The 23,780-nt window shown below is 44.3% G+C and overlaps 1 protein-coding gene across 2 annotated transcripts in view; it reads right to left on the bottom strand.

The window, feature by feature from the left end:
* Positions 1-5,571: 5,571 nt before the first annotated feature.
* Positions 5,572-23,780, bottom strand: part of COL5A2 (collagen type V alpha 2 chain) — a 134,410-nt gene continuing 116,201 nt past the window's right edge. For both annotated transcript variants that reach the window (XM_082690499.1, XM_082690498.1), the window contains 12 exons: positions 23,534-23,641; positions 22,337-22,444; positions 20,890-20,943; positions 19,168-19,275; positions 18,591-18,644; positions 15,981-16,088; positions 15,536-15,589; positions 13,547-13,654; positions 11,142-11,433; positions 10,224-10,411; positions 7,939-8,178; positions 5,572-7,267 (listed from right to left, as the gene is read on the bottom strand). In XM_082690499.1, the coding sequence (XP_082546625.1) occupies positions 7,121-7,267; positions 7,939-8,178; positions 10,224-10,411; positions 11,142-11,433; positions 13,547-13,654; positions 15,536-15,589; positions 15,981-16,088; positions 18,591-18,644; positions 19,168-19,275; positions 20,890-20,943; positions 22,337-22,444; positions 23,534-23,641 (1,569 nt within the window). In that variant the 3' untranslated portion in view covers positions 5,572-7,120. The remainder of the gene's footprint in view (positions 7,268-7,938; positions 8,179-10,223; positions 10,412-11,141; positions 11,434-13,546; positions 13,655-15,535; positions 15,590-15,980; positions 16,089-18,590; positions 18,645-19,167; positions 19,276-20,889; positions 20,944-22,336; positions 22,445-23,533; positions 23,642-23,780) is intronic.

Raw genomic sequence — 23,780 nt, 5'->3', positions numbered from 1 at the left:
GGCCAGCGTCCGAGACCCGCGGGCTAGCGTCCGAGACCCGCGGGCCAGCGTCCGAGACCCGCGGGCCAGCGTCCGAAACCTGCTGGCCAGCATCCGAGGTGGCTTCCAGCTGTCTCTTCCGAAGGCGGTGGCTCCCTTTAAAGACTCGGGTTCAGGTTCCGCGACTGAGAAGTAAGTCTCCTCTAACAAGAATGTAAGTTCTCTCTTTCCCCTTAGACGTCGGTGCTCCTGGTGATGGGTCCGGCTCACTGCTTTCCTACGTCCCTCTCGAGGGACCGCGTTCCCACCTGAAGCTCTAGCAGTTGCTTGGGGGACGGCGAAGGTCTTAAATATGACCCCAAGCCGTGTGCAGCTGGACGCTCCACCGGTCCCTCCCACATGCCTCAGCCTCTCCCCTCCTCTGCTCCTATCTTAGTAGAAGTCACCACCTTCCGTTCTGCTACCCAAGCCAGAAACTTGAGAATATTTGAAATTCCTTGTGGCCTTGCCCCCTTCTCTTCCATGATATTGTGTGGATTGTATTTCTTGAGTATCTCCCAAATCCATCCCTATTTCTCCCTCCTCCGCGGCCTTGACACCTTAATCCCTTATTCCCTGTTTCTTTTTCTCCACCATTTTTTTTTAAGATTTATTTATTTGACAGAGATCACAAGCAGGCAGAGAGGCAGGCAGAGAGAGAGAGGAGGAAGCAGGCTCCCTGCCGAGCAGAGAGCCCGATGCAGGACTCGATCCCAGGACCCTGGGATCATGACCTGAGCCGAAGGCAGAGGCTTTAACCCGCTGAACCACCCAGGTGCCCCTCTCCATCATTGTTTTAACTCATCTTTCTACTTTCGGTCACACTCATTTTAAAAATTTTGCCAAGGTGATGTTTCTCATATACAAATCACAATATGTATCTTACTTGCTTAAAACACGTCCCTCAGTATTTCGTTCTATCTATATTTTGAGTGGTCCAGATTTTGTTCAGCGGGACTGGCCCTGGGGGAGACGACCCAGGAGAGACTGTGGACTCTAGGGAACCAAATGAGGGTTTTGGAGGGGAGGCTGGTGGGGGGGTCGGGTGAGCCTGGTGGCGGGGATTAAGGGGGGCTCAGATTGCATGGAGCACTGGGTGTGGTGCCTAAACAATGAATCCTGAACACTGAAAAGAAATAGAAAAAATGAATAAAATTTTTTTTTAAAAAGGGACTGGCCCTGCATTCAAGATATTCAGCATCTTGGTCTCTCCATGAAACGCCTAGGTTATTTCCCAGTTCTCAGGCCCACTGCAAACACCCTCCTCACACAGACCAAGGGTCCTCTAGAGGAGCGGATTTATGGTCACACTCCCAGCTGAAAAACGAAAATCCTTTCCTGAAGAAACTCCTCCAGAAAAATGTTCCATCTTTCACGTGACATGCGAGTCCCTTCCTGATACCTTTTTCTGCTTCTTTTATTTACTTCCCTACAATCCCCTGCGCTCCGTCCTACTGCCATGCCGTCTCACGTGGGGTGCCCCCAAACAGCCACGTCTTTTAAGAGCACCACGCCTTGATCTGTGTTGTTCTTTACGTCGGGCCCCTTGCTCAAGTCGCTGTTTTCCTCCATCAGGGCTCAGGCACCTTCTTTGCTTCTCTCCTTTCCAAACCCCGGTCTAGTTGAGATGGCTGAGTCCTGAGTTCCACTGTGAATACTTGGTTAACTTCAGTTATCATCACACATTTATTTAATTCAGTTGGTGTGGTGTTCTGTTTTACCCACTCCATGGTAAATATACAGCAATGGCTCCCTAGAGCATGGATTGCATAACCCTTTCACATTCCAAACAAAAAATTCCAATATTCTTGCATGAAATACACATGCAAATCAGCCACCCACCCCCGACGCCTAGGCTCTGGTCTAAATTAAGCTGCCACCATTGTGAAATTGGTTTTGTCACGTGGATTTAAAGTTCCACTCTGTTTAATATCTGTTCTTGTAATTTTTACAAATGATATTTTCAGTTACTTGTCATCCTGTAAAATTAATGGTCCTGGAAGATACCCCACTGTATCCTGTTCTTTCTCTTTCCCACAGCTCGCATCTGGCCCCAGCCCCTCCTCATACTAATAGGAATCTGAGTAAACCAATTTGAGAAAATGACTTTAACTATACTTTCCACATCCAGGGGGGCGGGGGAAGGAATGGGAAAGGTACATGTTTCCCTGTATCTTCTTTTACACCTAATACTCTCAGACATTTTTCAAATCTGTCAAATCTGATACAGTTAATATCTTTTTTTGTTGGATTTTTTTCTAAAGATATTGAGTATCTTCTCCATGCTTATTGGCTTCTGTGAATTATCTATGGAGGACTTTGCACAGTTTCTTTTTTTTTTTCATGACTGTTTCCTAACGGCTTTTTCCAAGTAAATCTATTAAACATTTTCTGTTATATTAATTACAAAAATCTTCCCAGTGTGAACATGCTTGTAAGAGTTTTATAATCTAGATTTAAAATGCATTTTAGAATCCGATCTTCCAACGTTTTCATTTATCATGTTTGTTTCCTGCGCATTCCAAGATTATTAAGCTGCTCCAAGGGTCCCAGATGAGTAACCCTGTCCGTACCATTTTCTCGCACACGGTTTGCTCCAGTGAACTCCGGAACGATGTCGTCCTGTTCCAGGTCTCCAAGACCCGACAGGGATTTCCAGCGGGGCTGTACTGAATTAGGTGTGAATTTAAGACAAACAACTACGTTTCTCCTGCGTGAGAACCAGCCCGTTTAGTCCCGTTTTATCTCCGTTTCGGTGTCGTGTTTCCGCCGGGGCTGCGGACTCGGGTCGGGCTCCGTCCCGGGCGCCGAGAGCGGCCGCCCCGGGGACGGTCCCGTCTGTCGCTCGGCGTCCCCGGGCCTGGACAGCGGCGGGCGCGGACGACAGGTCGGAGCCGCGGGGACACGGACAGCGGCGCACCGTGTGCGCGACGAGCCGGGCCGACGGCGGCGCCCGAGGCTGCGGAATCGGGTCACGGCGGACACTCGGGGCTCAAGGATTTTCACCTTCGTCCTGGGGGGACGGCGCTCGGGGCTCTAGGGTGCGGGTGTGAGCGCGTGGGTGTGCGTGTGCGTCTGTGCGCGAGTGTGCGTCTGTGTGTGTGCGCGGGGGTGTGTGCGTGTGCGTGCGTGCATGGGTGTGCGTGTGCGTGCGCGCATGGGTGTGCGTGCCTGTGCATGTGCACATGGGTGTGCGTGTGCGTCTGTGTGCGTGCGCGCATGGGTGTGCGTGTGTGTGCGTGCCTGTGCACATGGGTGTGCGTGTGCACATGGGTGTGCGTGTGCGTGCGCGCGCGCATGGGTGTGCGTGTGTGTGCGCGTGTGCACAGGGTGTGTGCGTGTGTGTGTGCCTGTGCGTGTGCACATGGGTGTGTGTGTGCGTCTGTGTGCGTGTGCACGGGGGTGTGTGCGTGTGTGTGCGTGCGTGTGCGTGCCCGCATGGGTGTGCGTGTGCCGGGCCGGGCGGCCGGCGGCGAGGGGGGCGCGCACCGCCCCGGACCCCGGCCGGCCCCGTGGCTCAGGGAGGCCGAGGACGGTGGCCCGAAGCCCCGCGCGGGTCCGTGGACGGCGAGGACGGACGGACGACCGCGGGGACCCGCGCCGCGGCCTCGGACGGCCCCGGGCCGCGCTCGCACCGACGGCAGCACCTGTGCCGGCTCCGTCACGCGCGGACCCAGGGTCTTCGGAGGCGACGCGCCCCGGGCCGCGGGCCACGGTCAGCGCGGCGGGAGCAGAGGCCGCGGCGGCTCCTGCGGGCGACTCGCGGCGGGACACGGTCCGTCGCGCGCTCCCCGCCGGGCCGCGGCTGGTCCCCGGGAACCCCCCGCCGGGCCGCGGCTCCGCTTCTGTCCGCGGCGGGACCCCCGTGCGGCGAGCGGGGCTGCGGGACGTCGTTGCGGGGCGGGGGTGTCCGGACCGACGCCTGGTCTCCGCCGACGGACGGACGGACGGACGGACGCCGAGGCCGCTGCGGACGTGCGGACGCGGGACGGCGCCGGCCCCGACACGCACGAGGCGAGCGTCTATGCGAGCACCGCCCCGCTCCGGCTCCGGCTCCGGCTCCGGCCCGGACAGCCGCGCTGTGCTGCGGTTTGGGGCCGCGACCCGCGCAGGGACAAGGCAGGCGGCAGAGCGCGGAGGGGACGGGGACAGGAGGACCCGGGCCGGGGCGGCTGACACTCAAGTTCGCGCAAAATGACGCGTCGGGAAAGGGGCCAGAGAAGCTGCTGCTGCGCGAGCCCCTCCGGATTCAAACCCGCGGACGCACGTGCCTCTGGGGGTCACACGGGGTCCGGCCGTGGTTAACCGTGGTTGGAACTTGGCCCCCAATGAGCTTTCAGGAGATTAACGATACACTACACGTTAATTAATTAATTGAATTGAAACAAAATTAAAGGAAAAAACAGAAAAGAAAAAGAGTATTCTTAGTCTCTTCTGAAATCTCCATAATTTCTAAAAAAAAAGAAAAACACCCAGTTATCTTGAGATGCTCTTTGTTCACAGGAGGATGGGGACTCTGCGTGCCTCTTCCCTCCAGAAAGTTTTGCACTTGCTTCCAGCCCCACAGCACGATTCTGTTGGGAAGGGCTGCTGTCTGTGGTCTCTAGGACGCTTTTCAACTTGAAATAAATGACATTCAACTTGGCCATAATTTGCCAAATTTTATGTTCTGAGTTTGGGATTCTTTTTCAACATTCCTTATGCTTCCGTAGTTTTTTTTCTTCTTTTTCTTAACTCCTGTTAATTTGGGGGGGGGTTCATTTGTATTTTAATAAATTAATAATCAACGACTGTCTCCATCCTCCCCAGATGTACATGACTTCACTTCGGCTCCTGTAGAGTTTGAGATGTCAGTTAGCCAGGAGGGCAAAGAACTCCACAACCTAATGGGACCTGTAGATCTCCGAGGAGCAATTGGAGAGCCTGTGGAATCGCCTGGGCAGTTTCTCATTCCTGAGTTCCAAATAAAGGCTGCTGTTTCTATAGCTACAGGTTATCAGTGTTTTTGACTTAACAGAATCACCACATATTTCTGGTTCATTTATCTGAACTTGTACGATCTCTATAGGTCGGACTTGAAGGAAGTTTAATGCAAACAAAATTCACAAATGTCCTTAGGTTCATAAATTACAATTGGAAGATGTAGAGCTCAAATAATAACCAATTTGGAAAAAAACAATGTTGTGAAATAAATATTGAAAATAAAACTCTGAAATCATTTAGGCTAAATTCATATGTGATACACTTTGAAACATGTATTTTATTATCACAGTTTGTTCAGCCATGAAAAATTAGTTGCTTCTCTCTTGTTATCAGTAATTCTACCCTGAGATTTTTAAGGGCATAGACAATGATAATTAGTATTGTGTTGCCTTTGTGGGTGATGTTGAAAATTGATTTTTGTTTCTGAGCCATTATATATATACACAATGGAAGGTACTCATTTTGTCCTTCAAACAAATGGCAAAAAAGAATACTACAACACTTTACTTTTCACCATTGGAAGTAAAATGGATCTCATATGTTCAAAGGAATGTCACAAAACGAAAACCATTGACATGACAAAAGCGTGCATTTAATTTTATGCTTTGCAGAGATACATGACTAAAGTTGCGTGCATGGCTTGGCCTTTGGGATGGTCCCAGATGTTTATTTTTAAGGGAAAAATAAAAACGGAGCCAACAAATGCAATTAAGGGGAAAGAAAAAGAAAAAAAAAAAACATTGAGACACAGGGGACCTACATGTTCTGGTCTAAGAAACATGCAAATATCACAAAACATTCCGGATACAGTATGACAGATGAACAAGGGAAAGGCACTGGAACAATGCTCCTTCTTTCAGAAATGGGAAGTCTAACAATTATTTTTTCACAAATGGTATTGATGAAACCATCTTTATTTTTGAAGAAATTTATAGAAGGAATTTTAGCACCATCATTAGAAGAAAATAGTAATACATTTTAGCCCTGCCTATCTCCAGTCTTGGAATAATTACCGAAGCATAGCACCTTTTAGTATCTCAAATATAAACAAGAACAATGAGTCCATCCCAGCTTCTAGAGATGAGGTAGCTCATGCTAAGAAATGTTGGGTCACTTTTCCTACGAGAGTTCAAAGGCCGAATGTTCTAATTCCAATCATCACATTTGATTAAAGTCAGCTCCACAACTTGAGTTTCTCAATCTTTTTCTTCATTATAGGCTTCAGGATGACGAGACTGTACATGTGGAAGACTCTCGACTTTGGGTCCTGGACATATGTTTACAAAGTTGTACGTGTAAATTACTTTGCATTCAATGTCTCCTTAAACAAGAAAGTGCAAGTGTGTTCAATGGTGTACTCATGTAACTAATATCTACACGACAGATTGAGTCAAGAGGGAAAGATATCTTTAAATACGAATGACAAAAAAGACTAAACTTACCACACTTTATAAAAATTTAAGATCACTTTGTTTCTCCACTCAATATATATTATTAAAAAATTTTGTTTAAGATAGTGAGAAATGGATTTTTTTTTCAAAGTTCTCTTCAAAGAGTCTTTATGGTAATTGAACAATATCAAGACATGCATGTGGGTTTCAATCACAAGGATAAACATGTTGATTTCATTTTTAATTGATAATCGGGGAATAAGAGGTCACAGAAGGGCTCTACTACTATTTTTCAAACTACAGCCAAGTGAAATTAAACATGTTTTGTGGTTTTACAGACCCCACTCTTTAAGCTACCTGCCAGGAAGAAAAATTTCCTCATAAATACTAAGCAACTTTGTCATTACATTGAAATAAATTGAAGAAAATGGAGATTCCTTTATTCAATCGGTTTACTTTTCTAAAAGGTGGTCGTTGTCATTGCTCGTCTTAAACCTAAACTGCTGTATTGAAAATATTTTAAATCAATTAGAACTTGAGGAATGTAAGTAAAATAAATATTCTGAAGGATAAGGAAGCCAGGCACTGAAGACCGTATGTACAGTGCTGATGCGGGACCAGCCATTACTTCAAGAGTTTCAGGATCAGCTTCCAACAGTCAAAATTCCTGTGAGTGGGCGGTCTCGGAGGGCGGGGTGGTGCACCTTGTCCATGCGTCTTGGCTCGCTTTACACAAAACAGACTGGACCAATTTCGATGCCAAATTCTTGGTCTGTGCCGCCAACATCCACAGGGGCAAGATCTATGATGGGTAAGCGCGCCACGTTCTGTGTTCTGTATTCAAAGACTGTCTTGCCCAAGTTGCCATTTCGTTTCTGGAATTAAAAGGTGCAACGGGTTAGTGGTATAGACAGGTTATTCCAAAGATGTGAGACATAAACTTCCAAGCCAAATTTTATAATGTGAAAGCAATGAGTCTTAGAGCACTACTTCAAGTTAAGAGCACTGCTAACATCGGGATAGGTCCTGACATGGCTGGCAGCCATTTCCTTCGTGATTTAAATTGAGGAAATACCTTTTGTTCTTCGACAGCTTCCCAAATGGTCGCTAACATAAATTATGAAAGTTTTTTTGGTTTTCACAAATGACACTATAATTCATCATTAAATATTTTCCCTTTTAGAATTTATATGTACGAGTGAGGAGACACACAAATCAGTGAAAAATTTAAGGGGTATCTCATATTGATTATACATTTTAGAGTCAAAGCATTTTAAGCCTGAAACTGAGATTAAATAAAGTGACTTGCAGAAGAACCACATAGGGTTTGCAGAAGAGCTGGGTTGAATCCCGAGGACCCAGTCCTTTGTTCATTATTTTGCATTAAAACTTCTGTGCTTCGTGGACTAACCCACATTCCTGTTTACCTTAAAGAACAAGTATAAACAAAGTGGGGGTAAGGTTGCCCCCACTTCTGCCATGACTGTATTTTTGTCAAAAATAAATTTCTTCTTCAACCAGATCAATATAGGTCAGAAGCACTTACAGAGCAAGTGTCATGAAGAACGATATATCTGAATCGAACGTTGCCCTCTGCTTTGATTTCCAAGTCATTTGACCCTTTGAGAACCACAGCTTTCTTGAGGTTCTTGGCTTGATCATCCATGTATCCCACACTGTTTTTACAGATGTAAGTGATATTCTGGGAGGCTTCTTTCGATAGAAGGCGCAGGAAGGTCATTTGAGTAATGGCTGCGTTAGGTGACTGATGATCTCCATAAACAAACTGGAGAAACAGAGAGTCTTTGTTATACAAAACACTGAAGGGTTTCATGGTGCCCTGTGTGTGTGTGTGTGTGTGTGTGTGTGTGTGTGTGTGTATGATGATCTCACACATCAGTTTGGAGGAATATTACTTTTGTTCTTTCATATAACAACATGCTTTACCCGCATATAAAAATATTTTGAAACTTCTATGAATATTCACAAGAACCTCTGTCCTTCCTACCTCAAACAAAAGGGGATGAAACTAACCATAATTAGAACTCATCAGAGAAAATCTAAGTATTTTTTGAAATCTGCTTCTCTATTTGTTTAAAAATATCTGGATATTTCTTTTTAGAAGTTATACTTGTACACTGACTTAACTGTGTGTCAAAAATAACTCTGTTTTTACTGCTAATTATAGTAAGAATTAAGACTCAATTACTGGCTTAAAATCTTTTAAGACCCACTGTTCCATACTTCAGGAAATACAAATTACAAGCTGTCCATTTGCAGACAAAAACAGATAATCAGAAATCTTTTCCTACAGGCTCTTTTCTACTTATCTTCTGTTTTGAATTGTATTTTCAATGCTCCTATTTAAGCCTTTTACATATTATATTAACAAGGTTACATTTCAACTGGGTATATTTAAATTTTAAACTTTCCTACTCATTAAATCCTGGTGGATTCCGGAACACCCTCTACACACCCACACTGTCTCATTAGGTCGCTGTGAGCATGAGCTCTGAGGAAAGATCAGAAGCAGAGGTGAGAGGGAGACTGCAGAGTTAGGCTGTCACCGAGAGATCCGCAGTGAAGTGCTCGTAGTATAAAAGGGAGTGGCAAGGCTGGTTGAGAACCTAAATACAGGACCATGAAAGAAACAGAAAGGAGACTGAGGCTTAAAAATACTAAGAGAATTCATAGGCCGCCGACCCTTGAAGAACATGGGTTTGAACTGCCTGTGCCCACTTATACCCGGAATTTCCCAGTATAGACAGTGCTGAAATGTATTTTCTCCTCATGATTTTCTTAACGCATTTTCTTTTCTCTAGCTAACTTTTTTGTAAGAATATAGTATGTACTTCATCACGCAAAATATGTGTTAATCATCCGGTCTATGTGATGGATGAGGCTTATGGTCAGCTGTAGGCTGTTCGTAGTTAAGTTTCAGGGGAGTCAACGTTGTGTGTGGATTTCCGACCGCACAGACCTTTGACTGAGGTTTCTCCCTAACCCCTATGGTGTTCAAGGATCAACTGTAATCACAAAAATGCCCTGAGTTTAAATAATACTGCGGAGATTGCATAGTGATTTAATTATTAAAAGTACTATTATGGTAATCATCTAATATTTATTGGTACCTTATCAGGTATTAGATAGTATCAAGCTCCTTATAGTCACACAGAGACTGTCAGGTAGATATAATCACTTTCACTTAATTTTTTACGTTTTTTTCAAAGATATATTTATTTTTTTGAGAGAGAGCATGCATGAGCGGGGGAAGGGCAGAGGAAGAGGGAGAGCGAGCGCGCCTCAAGCAGACCCCTGCCAAGCGTGGAGCCCAACACACGGCTCGACCCAGGACGATCCAGGACCCTGAGATCACGACCTGAGCCGAAACCGAGTCAGAGGCTCTACCAACTGAGCCACCAGGCGGCCCATCACTTTCACTTCAAAAAGGCAAAACAACGTTTCAAAAGGTTAAGTGACTCCCTGAGGCCACAAAGTCGGCAAGAGATCCAGGAGTTGGTCACCAAGGTCTCCTGATGCGAAGTACAATCCGCGTCTTCCAACTGTGGCGAGGTCCCTTTCAGTATACCCCACAGTCAGTGTCACGTGCATTAAAGGAACTAATATAATAGTAAAAACAATGACTTTTCCACATTCCATCAGTGGAGAAATTATCATTCAAAATTATATGAACATATCATATAATTCATAGTGAAGTTTGTTTACATAATAATAAACCTGGCCACAAATAATAGCATAGTCCTAAATCAATAATAAAATACAAGTAATAAAAGGCAAAGAATGTAATTCTCAGAAAGAGGATTAAATTACCTGAGATCCTCTGTTCATGTCAAGACCATACCAAACAGGCTTGCGGTCGGACGCCTTGCTGGCCCACCAGGTCTTGCGCGGCACGCTGGACGGGTTCGCCGAGATGCACGTCTCCCCCGTGTCCATGTTGCAGTAAACTCTGATGGCGTCTTCAACGGATCCCTGGTTAGGATCAATCCAGTACTCGCCTAGTTTCCAAATTAAAAATACGCACTAAGTCAAGTGAATTTCAAACGTGCTCATGAGTCTCTAAAAGAATGAACAGAGGGTTTGAGGAGAGGAACTCACTGATGAACTCAGTCTCTCTTAAAGAGAGTACCTAGCTCGGGAAGGACCCTGCAGCGGAGGAAAAGTCACTGTGCCGCGTTTGCACACTGCCTACTGCCAGGCACTGTGCGAGGGCACTTAGCCACACCATGTGCTGAAGGCTCAATACACGCGCGGGAAGGAAAGATCAGTATCCCCATCCGAGAGCTGGGAAAACTGTACCAGAAGGAGAAAATCCTCAACAATTAAGTGTCTTTGCCAAAAACGGTGTGTTCTCATTAAATTTAGAAAGCCAGTATTTTAGAGCAAAATGTGACTGGAATCTAATAAAATAGCGTGTCGTCAAAACTATGAGTGAAGTCAGTAAATGAGCTGAACTACAACAGAATGAAAGCCTTGAGTTCTGTCTGGAGCCGCATGAGACGGCTTCATCAATAGTCTGTCCTCCTCTGTCACCCCATCGTTCCCTCCCGTGGCTTTTCACGTCAGTGACCGTCCTCACCACTAAGGCATAAATTCTGCGACATGTCTGCCACTTTCACTTCTTGTGGCTGTCCCTGAAGTAGAAAGCCCAGAAAATATTTAGGGGTGCAGTCGAGAACACGGCCCCGAACAACAGATTTTCCTCAAACGGGCGGGGTGTCCACTCACCGCTCTGCTTTGCAGAATGGCAAAGCTTTAAGTCTTCACACGTCCGGGCGGGATGCTTTTTAGAGCCATCAGGACTGCGCATGGTTTCAATCTGACTACTGAGTGACTTCAGGGTGGCATGGACTCCTGGGTCTGTTTTGTTTTTGTCGTCTGGAGCCGCCTGATCCTCAGTAAACTCCGGAAGGGGGTCTGGCATGCTCTCATCGTAGTGACCCATGATATCTCCGAGAGCAGCTGTAAGGTGACCAGGCGGCCCGGGGGGACCAGGTGGACCAGGCTCACCAGGAGGACCCTAATTTTTAAAAAATTAGAAATCTAGTTAATGTATTTTTTTTAATTTTTTAATTTCAACTGGACACAAAGGCATTGATGGGACTCAGTATGTGCGGGTTCCAGTGTGACGCCCCATCTGATGTACTGACCGATCTGTGCCTCATGACTCTCTTCCTAAGAGTTACTTATTTATTTGAGAGAGAGAGAAAGTGCACAGGTGAGGATGAATGGGGGAGAGGGTCTCTAGCAGGAGAGGGACAAGCAGACTCCCTGTTGAATGATGAGCCTTTCATGGGGCTTGATCCCAGGACCCTGAGATCAGGACCTGAGCCAAAGACAGACGCGTAAACCACTGCGCCACCCAGGTGTCCCTGACCTCATGACTTTTTTAAATAACGTGGCTCTGGCCTGCTTCTGTAACTTCCCGAGCACGAGAAATGATGCATAACTTCTATCAGGCAACATGTCTGCAAGCCGGCGTCTGAGACCGACACAAACCAAAGTGCAGAATGTCAGCCCGACATCACCTTGCAGGTGCACGATGTTTCCGTTCAGAGTGTGTGGAGGTAGACATGCATTTCCAAACTATTTGGGGTAAGGCACACTGAACTATCTCAAAAGGATTTATGGGCCAAAGCTGGAAGAGGAGACGCAGCGAGTCGTGGGTGCTGGTTCTTAAGGCCTCACATCCGTGTCAAGGAAGTGCCCACAACAAACATTCCCGAAAACAATTAAAAGAAAAGAAAAGAAAAGAAAAGAAAAGAAAGAAAGAAAGAAAGAAAGAAAGAAAGAAAGAAAGAAAGAAAGAAAGAAAGAAACCACCCCGAAAAGAATTTCCCCTACTTCCACATATAGAAGGAAGTACAGGGAGGCTTCTTACGTGCATTAACTAGTGTGTAGATCGTAGATCGAATTTCTCTGTACTACGCAAAACCGATAAAAGTTCTCTTCAGCCTTTCTATCAACAAAACAAACCACTCTCTGCCCGGCCATACAAGGACCATTGCAGTAGCAGGGAGAGAAGCACAGAAAGTGGCAGGGACTCGGTGGGCCTTGGATCCTCCGTCAGTTCCTTCGCAGGGAAGAGCCAGCAGCTTAGGGGCCGGGGACAGTCTGTAGAGCTCCGTAGTGCACGCTGCACGTGGGAAGCATGGTCCTGGCCATCGGAGGGCTGGAGCTCTCTGCCCGCCGCACCACGTTAAGTGGCCCTGAACACGGTGCTTCGACCTTCACTGCCAACCTGGCCTCAACCTCAACAGTCTGGTCAGTCTGGTGGGTTTTTCCTTTAAGCTCATATCGTGATTCTCTGCGTCCCTTTGTGCTGATGGGGGAAGACGGGTTTTTTGTTTTGTTTTGTTTTGTTTTTCCCTTTCTATCAAGGACCACTAAACCACAGAACAAAGGAGGTCTAGAGGCATGTGAGTCCCAGGTGTTCCAAGTCCGCAGCTGTTAACCGTTCCCAGAGAAATGTGTAGGAAATACTCCTCTTGACCATGGGGAAAACAAGGCTATTCCACCCACATAATAAATAATAAATATTTGGCTTAATGGTCACATCAGTAAGAAAAGAGACAGTGAAGAAGGAAAGGTAGACAAGCCCAGTGGAAAGAAACAGCATAGCGGCCGACTCCGACACACACGCACCGTGTGCACGGCAGAAATGGAGGTTGCGTCCCAAATTCCTGATGTTTCCCAAGTCGATACTCGGAATTTAATTTAAATCCTCTCTGAATGTCACTTCCAACAGAGAAAAATAACTTCATTGTTTTCCCTTTCCAGCATTTTTCTGAATGACTACACTCATCAACCTCACGTTTGGTATATTGCCATTTAAAGCAAAGTGATGTTTTCATAACTTTAATTATAAACACAGTCATAACCTGCTGCTTTCCCTCACTGGTGTTACATGAAGTCAGGGCTTCTGGAGCTCGGACTCTAACTTAATGTGCTCTGAATCATCTGTATTAAAATACTTGCAGTGGTTACTTATATACGCAGGCTCTTGTGTGACATCTAGGTTTGTTTCCAGAGTCTTTTTGATCTCTTGTCCACCATGCTGCACGGATATTCCTCGGACAGAGTCCATGCTTTGGGAACCAACAGTGTGACCTGCATGAAACCCCTGTGATTACCTCAGGTCCTGCTTCTCCGACACTGCCCCGCACACCAGGAGGCCCGATAGGCCCAAGTGGTCCAGGGTTTCCTTCTTTACCTGAGGGGCCAACTGGACCTGGAGGACCCTACCAGAAACAAGGACCATATTTTAGATTCTAGGAAGAAAACATTTTTTTTTCTTTTTTTAATTTATTTTTTATTTATTTTCAGCATAACAATATTCACTATTTTTGCACCACACCCAGTGCTCCATGCAATCCGTGCCCTCTATAATACCCACCACCTGGTACCCCAACCTCCCACCCCCCGCCCCTTCAAACCCCTCAGATTGTTTTTCAGAGTCTCTCATGGTTCACCTCCCCTTCCAATTTCCCCCAACTCCCTTCTCCTCTCTAACTCCCCATGTCTTCCATGCTATTTGTTATGTTCCACAAATAAGTGAAACCATAGGATAATTGACTCTCTCTGCTTGACTTATTTCACTCAGCATAATCTCCTCCAGTCCCGTCCATGTTGCTACAAAAGTTGGGTATTCATCCTTTCTGATGGAGGCATAATACTCCATAGTGTATATGGACCACATCTTCCTTATCCATTCGTCCGTTGAAGGGCATCTTGGTTATTTCCACAGTTTGGCGACTGTGGCCATTGCTGCTATAAACATTGGGGTACAGATGGCCCTTCTTTTCACTACATCTGTATCTTTGGGGTAAATACCCAGGAGTGAAATTGCAGGGTCATAGGGAAGCTCTATTTTTAATTTCTTGAGGAATCTCCACATTGTTCTCCAAAGAGGCTGCACCAACTTGCATTCCCACCAACAGTGGAAGAGGGTTCCCCTTTCTCCACATCCCCTCCCTCCACAGCAAATATCATCCTCAATGGGAAAAAGCTTGCAGCCTTCCCGTTGAGATCAGGAACAAGAAGACAAGGATGCCCATTCTCACCACTCTTGTTCAACATAGTATTAGAAGTCCTAGCAACAGCAATCAGACAACAAAGAGAAATAAAAGGTATCCAAATGGGCAAGGAAGAAGTCAAACTCTCTCTCTTTGCAGATGACATGATTCCTTCTATGGAAGAAAACCTTTCACAATGATCATCTAATCAAAGGCCTCCTTTCCTCGTGGAGCTGTCACAATGGTTTCTTATTCACTGTCCTGCTAACCAATCAATGGCGTTCTGGCTCCTTAGTGTTCACTGTTGGATCACACACGGATTCTCCATCATCCATGTGTGGTAAAAGACCAGCACGAGCCAAAAACTTTTTCATCAAATCTCATGTATTGTAGAGTTAATCAGAAATTTAATTAATCAGTACTAAGAGAATGGCAGAGGTATGACTGATTAATATAAGCTAAATTTGTGCGCTTATTCCCCAGGATCTCGTCACATCCCAGTTAATACCACTCCTCTCTAGGTTATGTATGATTTGTTACCCTGTATTTAGACAGAGCAGACATTTTTTCCAATGATTGTCCTAAGTAATTACGGGTGTCAATTGTTGTAGGACATTAATGACCTATTGGAGGCAACAGTGATACCAAAGTAGAATTTTCAAAAGCCTCAAATACTGGTTTCATTTTATGATTTGCTTCTGAATTAGCCTTATGCAAATGACTTCTGAGAAAGTATCTCAATTACTTAAAGGGGGAAAAAAAATCCAGCTTCAAAATCTATTTCCATCTCATAGTAAGTCCTACTGTATCTTTTCAAAGAGTTCAGTGAAATTTCAATAAACACAGACTAGAAAATGAAGCAACAGATCAGAATATGCATAGCAGGTAAAAGATTTTAATGTAGGCCCATGAAGCAGTAGATCATATTTAGGAATATTTCCACTTAAAGGTTGTTGCTGAATGGTTTGTCTCATATATTTGCTAGAAGCTTCAGGGAACCGGGGCTGACTTCAGCTTCAATGCCATAAATATGATACTCGAGCCCTAATATTATGTCACCAAAGCATTATCATTTATATCCGCAACTTGGCAGGTTTTGTTACTTACTCGTGGGCCAAATGGTCCAGGAATGCCAGCACTGCCTTGTTCACCATTTGGACCCTAAGTAGGAAAAAAGTAAAAAATGTTGCCAAAATATTTACACCTACATTTTGTTGTTCTCAGCTTTTAAAAATTGGCTGTCGTAGACTTTAGCAGCATAAAGTAATTTCTTGAAGTCGTCAGCATCTCCTGTGTCTACATGAGTTGACCTAAATACTAAACTAGAGAGTTCTGGCACGTTTATCCTTTTGCTTTATTTCATTCCTACAAAATTGTAGCTGATATATGACAGATTATAAGGGGTAAGCGGGTAATTAAATATTCAAGATACATTTTCAAATGAAACTGCGATACAAAAAGTCCGAACATTTTATGGACAAATAAATATTTGTGTCATGCTACTTGTGTATTTTCACACGGAAGGCAAACACTACTTAAAGGAATAACTTACAGGAGGTCCAGGAAGACCTTGAAGACCAGTGAAGCCCCTGTGACCCTTTTGACCTCGGTCACCTCGGTCTCCATGATCACCTTTGTCACCTCGAGGTCCTTGGGGTCCCTAGAAATAGGGTTGTGGCATAGGTATTGCTTGGTGAGACTACAGTTTACCGCAATTTTAACTTTTACAATTGCATTTACTACACTTTTGAGTACTGTACAGCAGTCCCCCCTTATCCATGGGGGTATGTTCTGTGACCCACAGTGGATGCCCGAACACGACACACTATGATTTTTCCTGTGCATACATACCTATGATAAAGTTAAATTTATAAATCAGGCACAAATTAAGAGATTAACAATAACGAATAACAAAATAGGGCATTTACAACAATATACGATGATAAAAGTTAGGCGAGTGTGGTCTCTTTCTCAAAACATCTTACTGTACTGTCCTCACGGCTCTTCTTGTGATGATGTCAGAGGATAAAATGCCCACGTGACGAGATAGAGTGAGGTGAGTGACGCGGGCACTGTGGGGTGGCGAGAGGCTACGACCCACCTCCCGATGACACGTCAGAAGGAGGATCATTTGCTTCTTGCTTCCTGACTGCACTCAGCTGCGGGTTACCGAAACCCGCACAGTGGAACGGCGGATAAGGGGGAACAACTGTAGGAGCTAACATAGTTATCTGAGCAGACTAGACCTGGAAGTGTTTGTCTATTTTCCTCAAGGAATGATGGTGGCCACTAAAAACACAAGATATACAATAAAGCTTTTCCTAAAGATTCAGTTTTTTTTAAATGTTTACCCTGTATTCATACTAAAATGATGTCTTTTTAAGTTTGATCTAACCTACCTGAAACATTTTCCAAAAACTGTATTCCACATACTATACTGAAATCGTTATGTAAAAACATTGCTCCATACATAGATTCTTTTAAACTAAAACATGAGCTCTTATTTACTTATGTTACTTCTAGAAAAGGAATGTTAATTAAATTTGCACCTGTAGATAAGCTAACTGGATGGCACGGCTGGGAGTATATTAAGGAAGTTGGCATATTTGAAAATTGTTAAGAGAGTAGATATTAAAAGTTCTCACCACAAGAAAATAAAATTGCAAGTGTGTGAGATGATGGGTGCTAATTAGACTTACTGTGGTGTCGTGATAGTCATTTCACAATATATACACACATCAACTAATTGTACTATGCACTGTAGTAATGTTATATGCCAATTACATCTCAATAAAAAATGGACAAAGTCTTGTTCAGGCAAATGGAAGAGGAATATCATCATTAAGCTACTCTCCTCTAAAGAAAACATAAAGAAATGCTTGTTATCCTTCTATCTGCAATATCTGCACCCGAATCCATCAATCCCGATCCTGAGAAACTAATGAAAAAAGCAATAAATAAGCATCTTCTTGTGGGATAGATGCTAAGCCTAGAGAAGAGGTAGAAATTATCAGATTAATCTGATCAGTCTTGGTGAGCTGCTTTTTTTTTTTTTTTTAAAGTCTTGGAAATGAGAGCAATTCCAAGAATCCAGTGCTTCCTAATAAACAGACAAGAGGCATAGGGTCACCCACTATAGGGACAGCTTCAGTTGTATTTAGTTTTCCTGACTTTGGAGAATGGAAAATATCATCAAATAGACTGGCTGTCAGGTTAATAATTTTTTTAATTAGTTTTTGTTTGGTTCTTTCTCTTTTTTTATTTGGACAGCCTAATTATCAAACAGTATGGGAATCTTTTTATAATAAAAATAAGAGTAGATCTTCATACTTTTATATATTTTATATAATACATATTTAAATACTAAAATCAGTCTGAATGTTTTCATGCTAGAGAGGTTCTTTTGTTTCAGGGTGTCCCAAAATTTCATAACTGAAGATAACTAAACCAAAATGCATCTATTTAAATTATTAACTAAAATTCATTTAATCCTGAAAAATAGACCACATTGTTTTTGTAACTAGTTAGAAAATCGCTCACTTGACATGCCATATAACTACAAAATCTTCTCCAGTCAGGCTCAAATCAAAGCTGAGAATTATGATTTAATAATAGGCCATGAATTTAAATCTATAATTTTTCTTCATCAATAGAGATATTAATTTATATAATGAGTGTGAAAGGAACGTGGCCTATTAGGCTGCCCATCAGAGATGACTCATGCACGGTAAAACATCCATATAATCATCATAAACCTGGAAGCATTCGCAAATCGCAAAATGATCAGAACATAAGCAGGGTAGTCTGGTTGGAAACAAAAAATTCTTGAGTAGCTCTTTTCAAGTTTACAAAGAGATTTCAAATCCATTTTCCTATGTAATGTTTAGAAAATTTCAAACAAGGACACTATTATTCCTATTATTTTGAGAGAAACCCGTGACTCCAAAGGTCTTCATTGATTATTGAAAGAACCCACAGTGAGATTCAGAGGACATATCTTAAAATTATAAAAACAAATACAAACTTCTGGGTATTAATATTTTTGTCCACAGTTTGAGGAGCTTGCTAATTTTCATTTATGAGTCTTAAGTTGTGCTTCTTTGGGAGTATATATATTCTATGTGAGAAGATTTTTACTTTTAAAGAAAAACAGAGAACTTACGAGTAAGCCACGTTTTCCAGTTCGACCAGGTGGTCCTATAGGACCCCGAGAACCCTAGAAGAAATTTTCACAAAAATTGGCATATACAAAATATGCATATTCTATATAAACACAGAAATCAAAAATAGGTAAGTCAGATACTTATATGTGTTTATGTGTATTCATGTGTATACTCTTACGGCTAATGGGTTAAAACCAAGCTAATGTCCTTCGGACTAAGAGCGCGCTCACCGCGACTCCAGTGACACTACGTTCGTCAGTTTTATTAACTGACTTCACTGAACGAAGGTCCCCTGAGCGGATTACACTAAGACATTACTAGCTTAAATTTAACATGATGTGTTCTTACTACATTTCCTATAAATCACAACATCTTCAGATGATGACATTCAAAGCTTCAGGATTTCTGAACATCTACTAGAAATCAAATGTTTTCCATGAACATTAAAACAGCCGGAGTCATAACTGGCTGTCGATCATTCCTTGTTGGGACTTCTTTATCAAGCGTGCATGCATGGCCGTGGGCTTGCACAGCGCCATGATCTGCGACTGTCAGGACGGAACTGACTCTCCTTACCGGATCTCCTCTTTGTCCTGCATCTCCCGGGGCACCCACCGGGCCAGGCGTTCCAGGGGCACCCTGGGAACCTGGCAGACCTGCAGGTCCAGGGTCTCCACGATCACCCTGATGAGAATAACCATGGTATTACTCTTTTTGGATTTATCCTAAACCAATGGCATTCTATAGGCTCATGCTGTTCGAGGTAAGAAGATGTGCACTTTTTAAAAACCTGATTTTTATTATTCAACTTGTATTTTACTTATATTTACTTATAAATAAGTCAAACTGAAAAGAATAAGAATATTTCCCCCAGTTTCAGATCTGTCCCCTCCCCTGTTGCCCTGTGACTTCCACAGTCAAGGTGACTGCAGTATGACAGTGTCATCTCCAGAATTTAGCATGTTTCTCACAGCAGTCTGCAAGCATATCTATTCACTTGGGATACACATTTTCCAGGGTGTGAAACCTGGGAAGATTTTAAGGAAACCACTTTCTAGATTTTCAGCTCCATGTGTGTTCTCTCAGGGAACTGGTCTGAAGTATCCTTCCCTACTCTTTAACCATCACTTCTCTCCCATTTCATGAAAGAAAAAGCATCATATCTCTCTGCTGTCTTATTGTCTTGCAGTGCCTCAGGGAGTGAACAGCTCTGGGCACCACACTGAGGACTTTTCCACAATGCAAGGTTCACTTGAGAATAAAGCAATGCGGTATTTGGAAAAAAGAGGCCGATCCCTATTTTATCCAGGTGACCCAACTATGTCAAGGCTCCAAGTGTTGATTTTAAAAATTAGACCATGGAATACATCAGCAAAATCTTTGAAGACTACTGCGTTGTACAATGTATACTGACCAAGGGAAAAACCCAGGGGCCAAGAGAAATTGCACTCCCTGGTTTTCTGGTAGACAGGGGAAGGGTTTATTCTAAGATTCCTCAAAATTCTTTCTTTCCCTTCCTTTGAGTACTTACTAGATACTCTAAACATGTTATTTAATGCACAAACATCCAACAGAGTAAGTATTAATCCTGTTTAAGTATTTAAAACTGAGGTTCAGAAAATTTGTTTAAGGCTGCACCACTGGTTACTTAAGGAATCAAGATTCCAGTGAAAGTCTATCTGACTTTAGAGCCCGTTCTGCTACATGATGAGCTCCCAGAGTGAAGAGTCATTGTGTCATAATAGAGGTTAGCCTGGGGGACTGATTTTTTGCCTGCTGTGGATTATACGTAGTCTGAGACAACTGTGTGATGACCCAAAGGGCATGGGACTTCAGAGAAATTTGGGGATATTTTCAGTTCAGCTTATGTCATGAGATTTAAAACACATTATGGGATATACAGCATATAGGAAGCCACATGGTTTATTTTCTCACGGGGCATTCACGTGAGGAGAAGAGTAGAGAAATTGAGATAGCGCCCAGCTCTAGTTCTGCTTCCATGCTTCTGTGAACGAGTTGAAATCTAGACTACTTCATTTGTATCCTCATCCAAAGCCTTCGTGTTTCGCCAGATACGAAAGCAATGTGCTTTCCTACAATTAATAAGAAGTGCCATCTTACCTTGCTGTGTACTCAAATCTCACTTCACTGACAAGGTCTGGCTAAATTATGACTTTACAGAAGAAGTAGCTACTGCCAGAAAAATCAGGGCTGCCCTGGAGCCATGAAATCTTTAGTATCGCAAAGATTCCAAACTGACATGACTGCAGATTTCCCAATCAGTGAAACCGCCCTTACCCGTTCCCCGACAGCACCGTCCCGTCCTGGAGTACCGTCATTACCAGCTGGACCCTATAATGAATCACGTTTGAGAAATGAGTTAACCGAGTAATGAAAAAAACTCATCCCAGCTGCCAGAAAAATACAGCATGATTTCCACCTCTCTTCCATAAAGTATAAATTAACACTTATGGAAATTTTCCTAGAAGAAAGTCTTCTGCCATCTTTTCTATTACTTGGAATTGCTTATAAAATTATTACCACGTTCTTACTTTCTTTGGTGCCAATTCTAATACAGTTTTATGGAAGACATTGCATTTTTCAATTAGAGTCAGTGCCTATAAAGTGCAACATTCTTTCCTTGCCCTGCACACGTCTTCCACATCCGAGCATTGAGAATGTCCGGTTATTTACTATGGAAGCTCAACCTTAAAACTATCGTGGGATTTGCTACACATCTGGGTCCTTCAGTGTTTTGTGTGGAAATACTAAATCTGTGCTCAAGTTGGCTTCATCAGCCTCTTCACTGGTGGGTCCAAGGGAGGCAGCGCCGGTCGGAGGCCTGCGACCCCCGGTGAACCCCCCTGCCAGGCGCTCCGAGCAGGTGCCCTGCACTAAATCTAAATTCTTCATTTCTCTTTTTTATTTTAAAACAGGAGGGAAAAAATCCTCAAATCCTTTGAAATACATAGGCAATAATTTTATTCTTAGAATTTGGTGTTTTGTGTGTATCACTAGTGGACGGTTTTCCTCCTTTTCATGTCTGAAGCTCATGCAAACAACATCCTTAACGTTTTAAAATAAAACAACTGGGTTTAGATATGAAACAGCTTTTAGAATATACATTCTTCTCTTCTTATATTACTTTTTGACTTTTTTCAGAATTTTTCGTTTGATGAAAAATTGTCCTGAAAGGTATTGTTTCAGGAAAATGTGACACTGTCTTGTGATTTACTCATGAAAGCACTAAACAGAGGAGATGCCAACCTATAACTTTTCAAATCACTTTTCAAAAATCGATTTCCTCAAATGAGACTCGGGACCATGACATGCTAACGTACTGTGTAGTGATGTTTAAGGAGAACGGCCTCTCCGTACTTTTCTCTTTTCACAAGCTTTAATCCTTGTATTAAACCTATCACCACAAAACTTGGCGATTTTGAAAAATGTGCCATTATAGAGTGACATAAGAAGGAACGAACGTGTGGTTCCACCTTCGAAACGATTTGGCAACAACCTCAACCAACGGACATACTTGGCTGCGACCAGGTGAAGTCGGTGCCAAGACGCCAACCTTACTGCCTCCTGCCGTCATGCAGACAAGTCTCTGGGAAGGAAGGTGCATCAGGAACCTCACTCGGAAACTCCAGGTCAAAAGATAATTGATTTCTAAATGAAAACACTGTCCCCACGACACCCAGATTGCAAGAGGAGAGCTACTGTCCCTTGTCCCTGGAGCACTCACTTCAGGGCCAGGCTCCCCCACGGGGCCATTGGAGCCGGGGGGTCCCACAGGTCCGGGCGGACCTTTATCTCCTGGTGCACCGGTGGGTCCAACCTTCCCAGGTGTGCCCTGAAACAAGATCGTCAGCGTGTCAGCCGCGTCCGCAGAGGTGTCCGCAGCCAGTGTGCGTGAAGGCTGCGTTTATTCAAGTGGCCCCTCAGTCCCTCCTTTCATTATACTCCCCAGGATCGCACAGTGTCCAGCGGCTCACGTCTTATCACATCCATCCCCACGTATCAAAGGGACTACAGAGGGTCCATTGCCATGCGCTCAGGTGCAGATTTGGGGATCTAACCGCGCACACTGCAGTCGGTTCTGCTGCCCCAGTGGGATCCGCACCTTGTCAGGACGCGGCGCTCACACTCACTCCCGCCTCGGGCACACATCTCGTTCCCGCAGCCACGCTCAGTTCACATGGTCACGGGGGGGGGGGGGGAGATTCTCCCTCTGGGCCCTTGGCTCACTTCCGATCACCGCAAGACCCTCCCAAGCGCCGGCTGGCGGGTGTCGGGTCTCTTCCCACAGCCCCACTCCCACGACCCGCGGTGCATCACTCCGTCCACATCCCGAACACAAACACCAGCCCCCCCCCAAGCATGCAGACTCTGAGCGGCAAAATTTAATGTCTTCGAAGCTAACAGGAAGCCAAACGCTCATCGCCCTCCGGGGAGTGTCAGGTTCTTCGCACCCTCAGGGGAAGGAGCCCACTTTCCCGGCCCGACTTTCCAGCTCGGCCCACCTCCACCTCCACCTCCAATGCGACTGTGGCTCAACGACTTCTCCCCTTTGATGATGAATGAAAACTTGCCCTCTGAACTGCGAGACACAGGTGCTGGGACGAGGCGACCTACTCCCCAGAGGAGACTACCCCCTTCTCTAGCTCCGCGGGTATTTTTGATTTTTGAAGGAAGATTTAGAGTCACCCAAAATCCGTATCCTTATTTGTCTACTTCTCTGGTCCCGGGGTTAAATAAAGAGAATTTTCAAAGACTTTGCAAGATGCTTAAGTAGAGGGTTTGACATTCAAAGTCAAAGGTTTTTAAGATCGTCAGAATTTGTGTCTAAAAAAGACTTTAAATGTACTAAGAAAAAAGAATTCTCCCTTTACAAATTATATTGCACATAATCAGCTGAAACCCGACCGACGCGGCCACTCACCGCCGGGCCGGGCAGGCCAGGCATGCCCCTCTCCCCACGCTGCCCCGGCATGCCCACAATTCCTCTCTGTCCAGTGGTTCCAGCCGGACCCGGGGGGCCATCAGGACCCTAATTTTGAGGATAAGCTACAATTAGAAATTCTCCAGTGTAAAACCATATGCAAAGACCAGTTCACAGCTTTATAGGTTTTTCAGACCAAGAAAAAAATTCTGTTTCATATAACCATACTACATATGACAAATTATAG

This window comes from Mustela nivalis, assembly GCF_964662115.1.
Source record: "Mustela nivalis genome assembly, chromosome: 11".
NCBI lineage: Eukaryota > Metazoa > Chordata > Mammalia > Carnivora > Mustelidae > Mustela > Mustela nivalis.
This window is presented reverse-complemented; position numbering and strand designations above follow the sequence as displayed.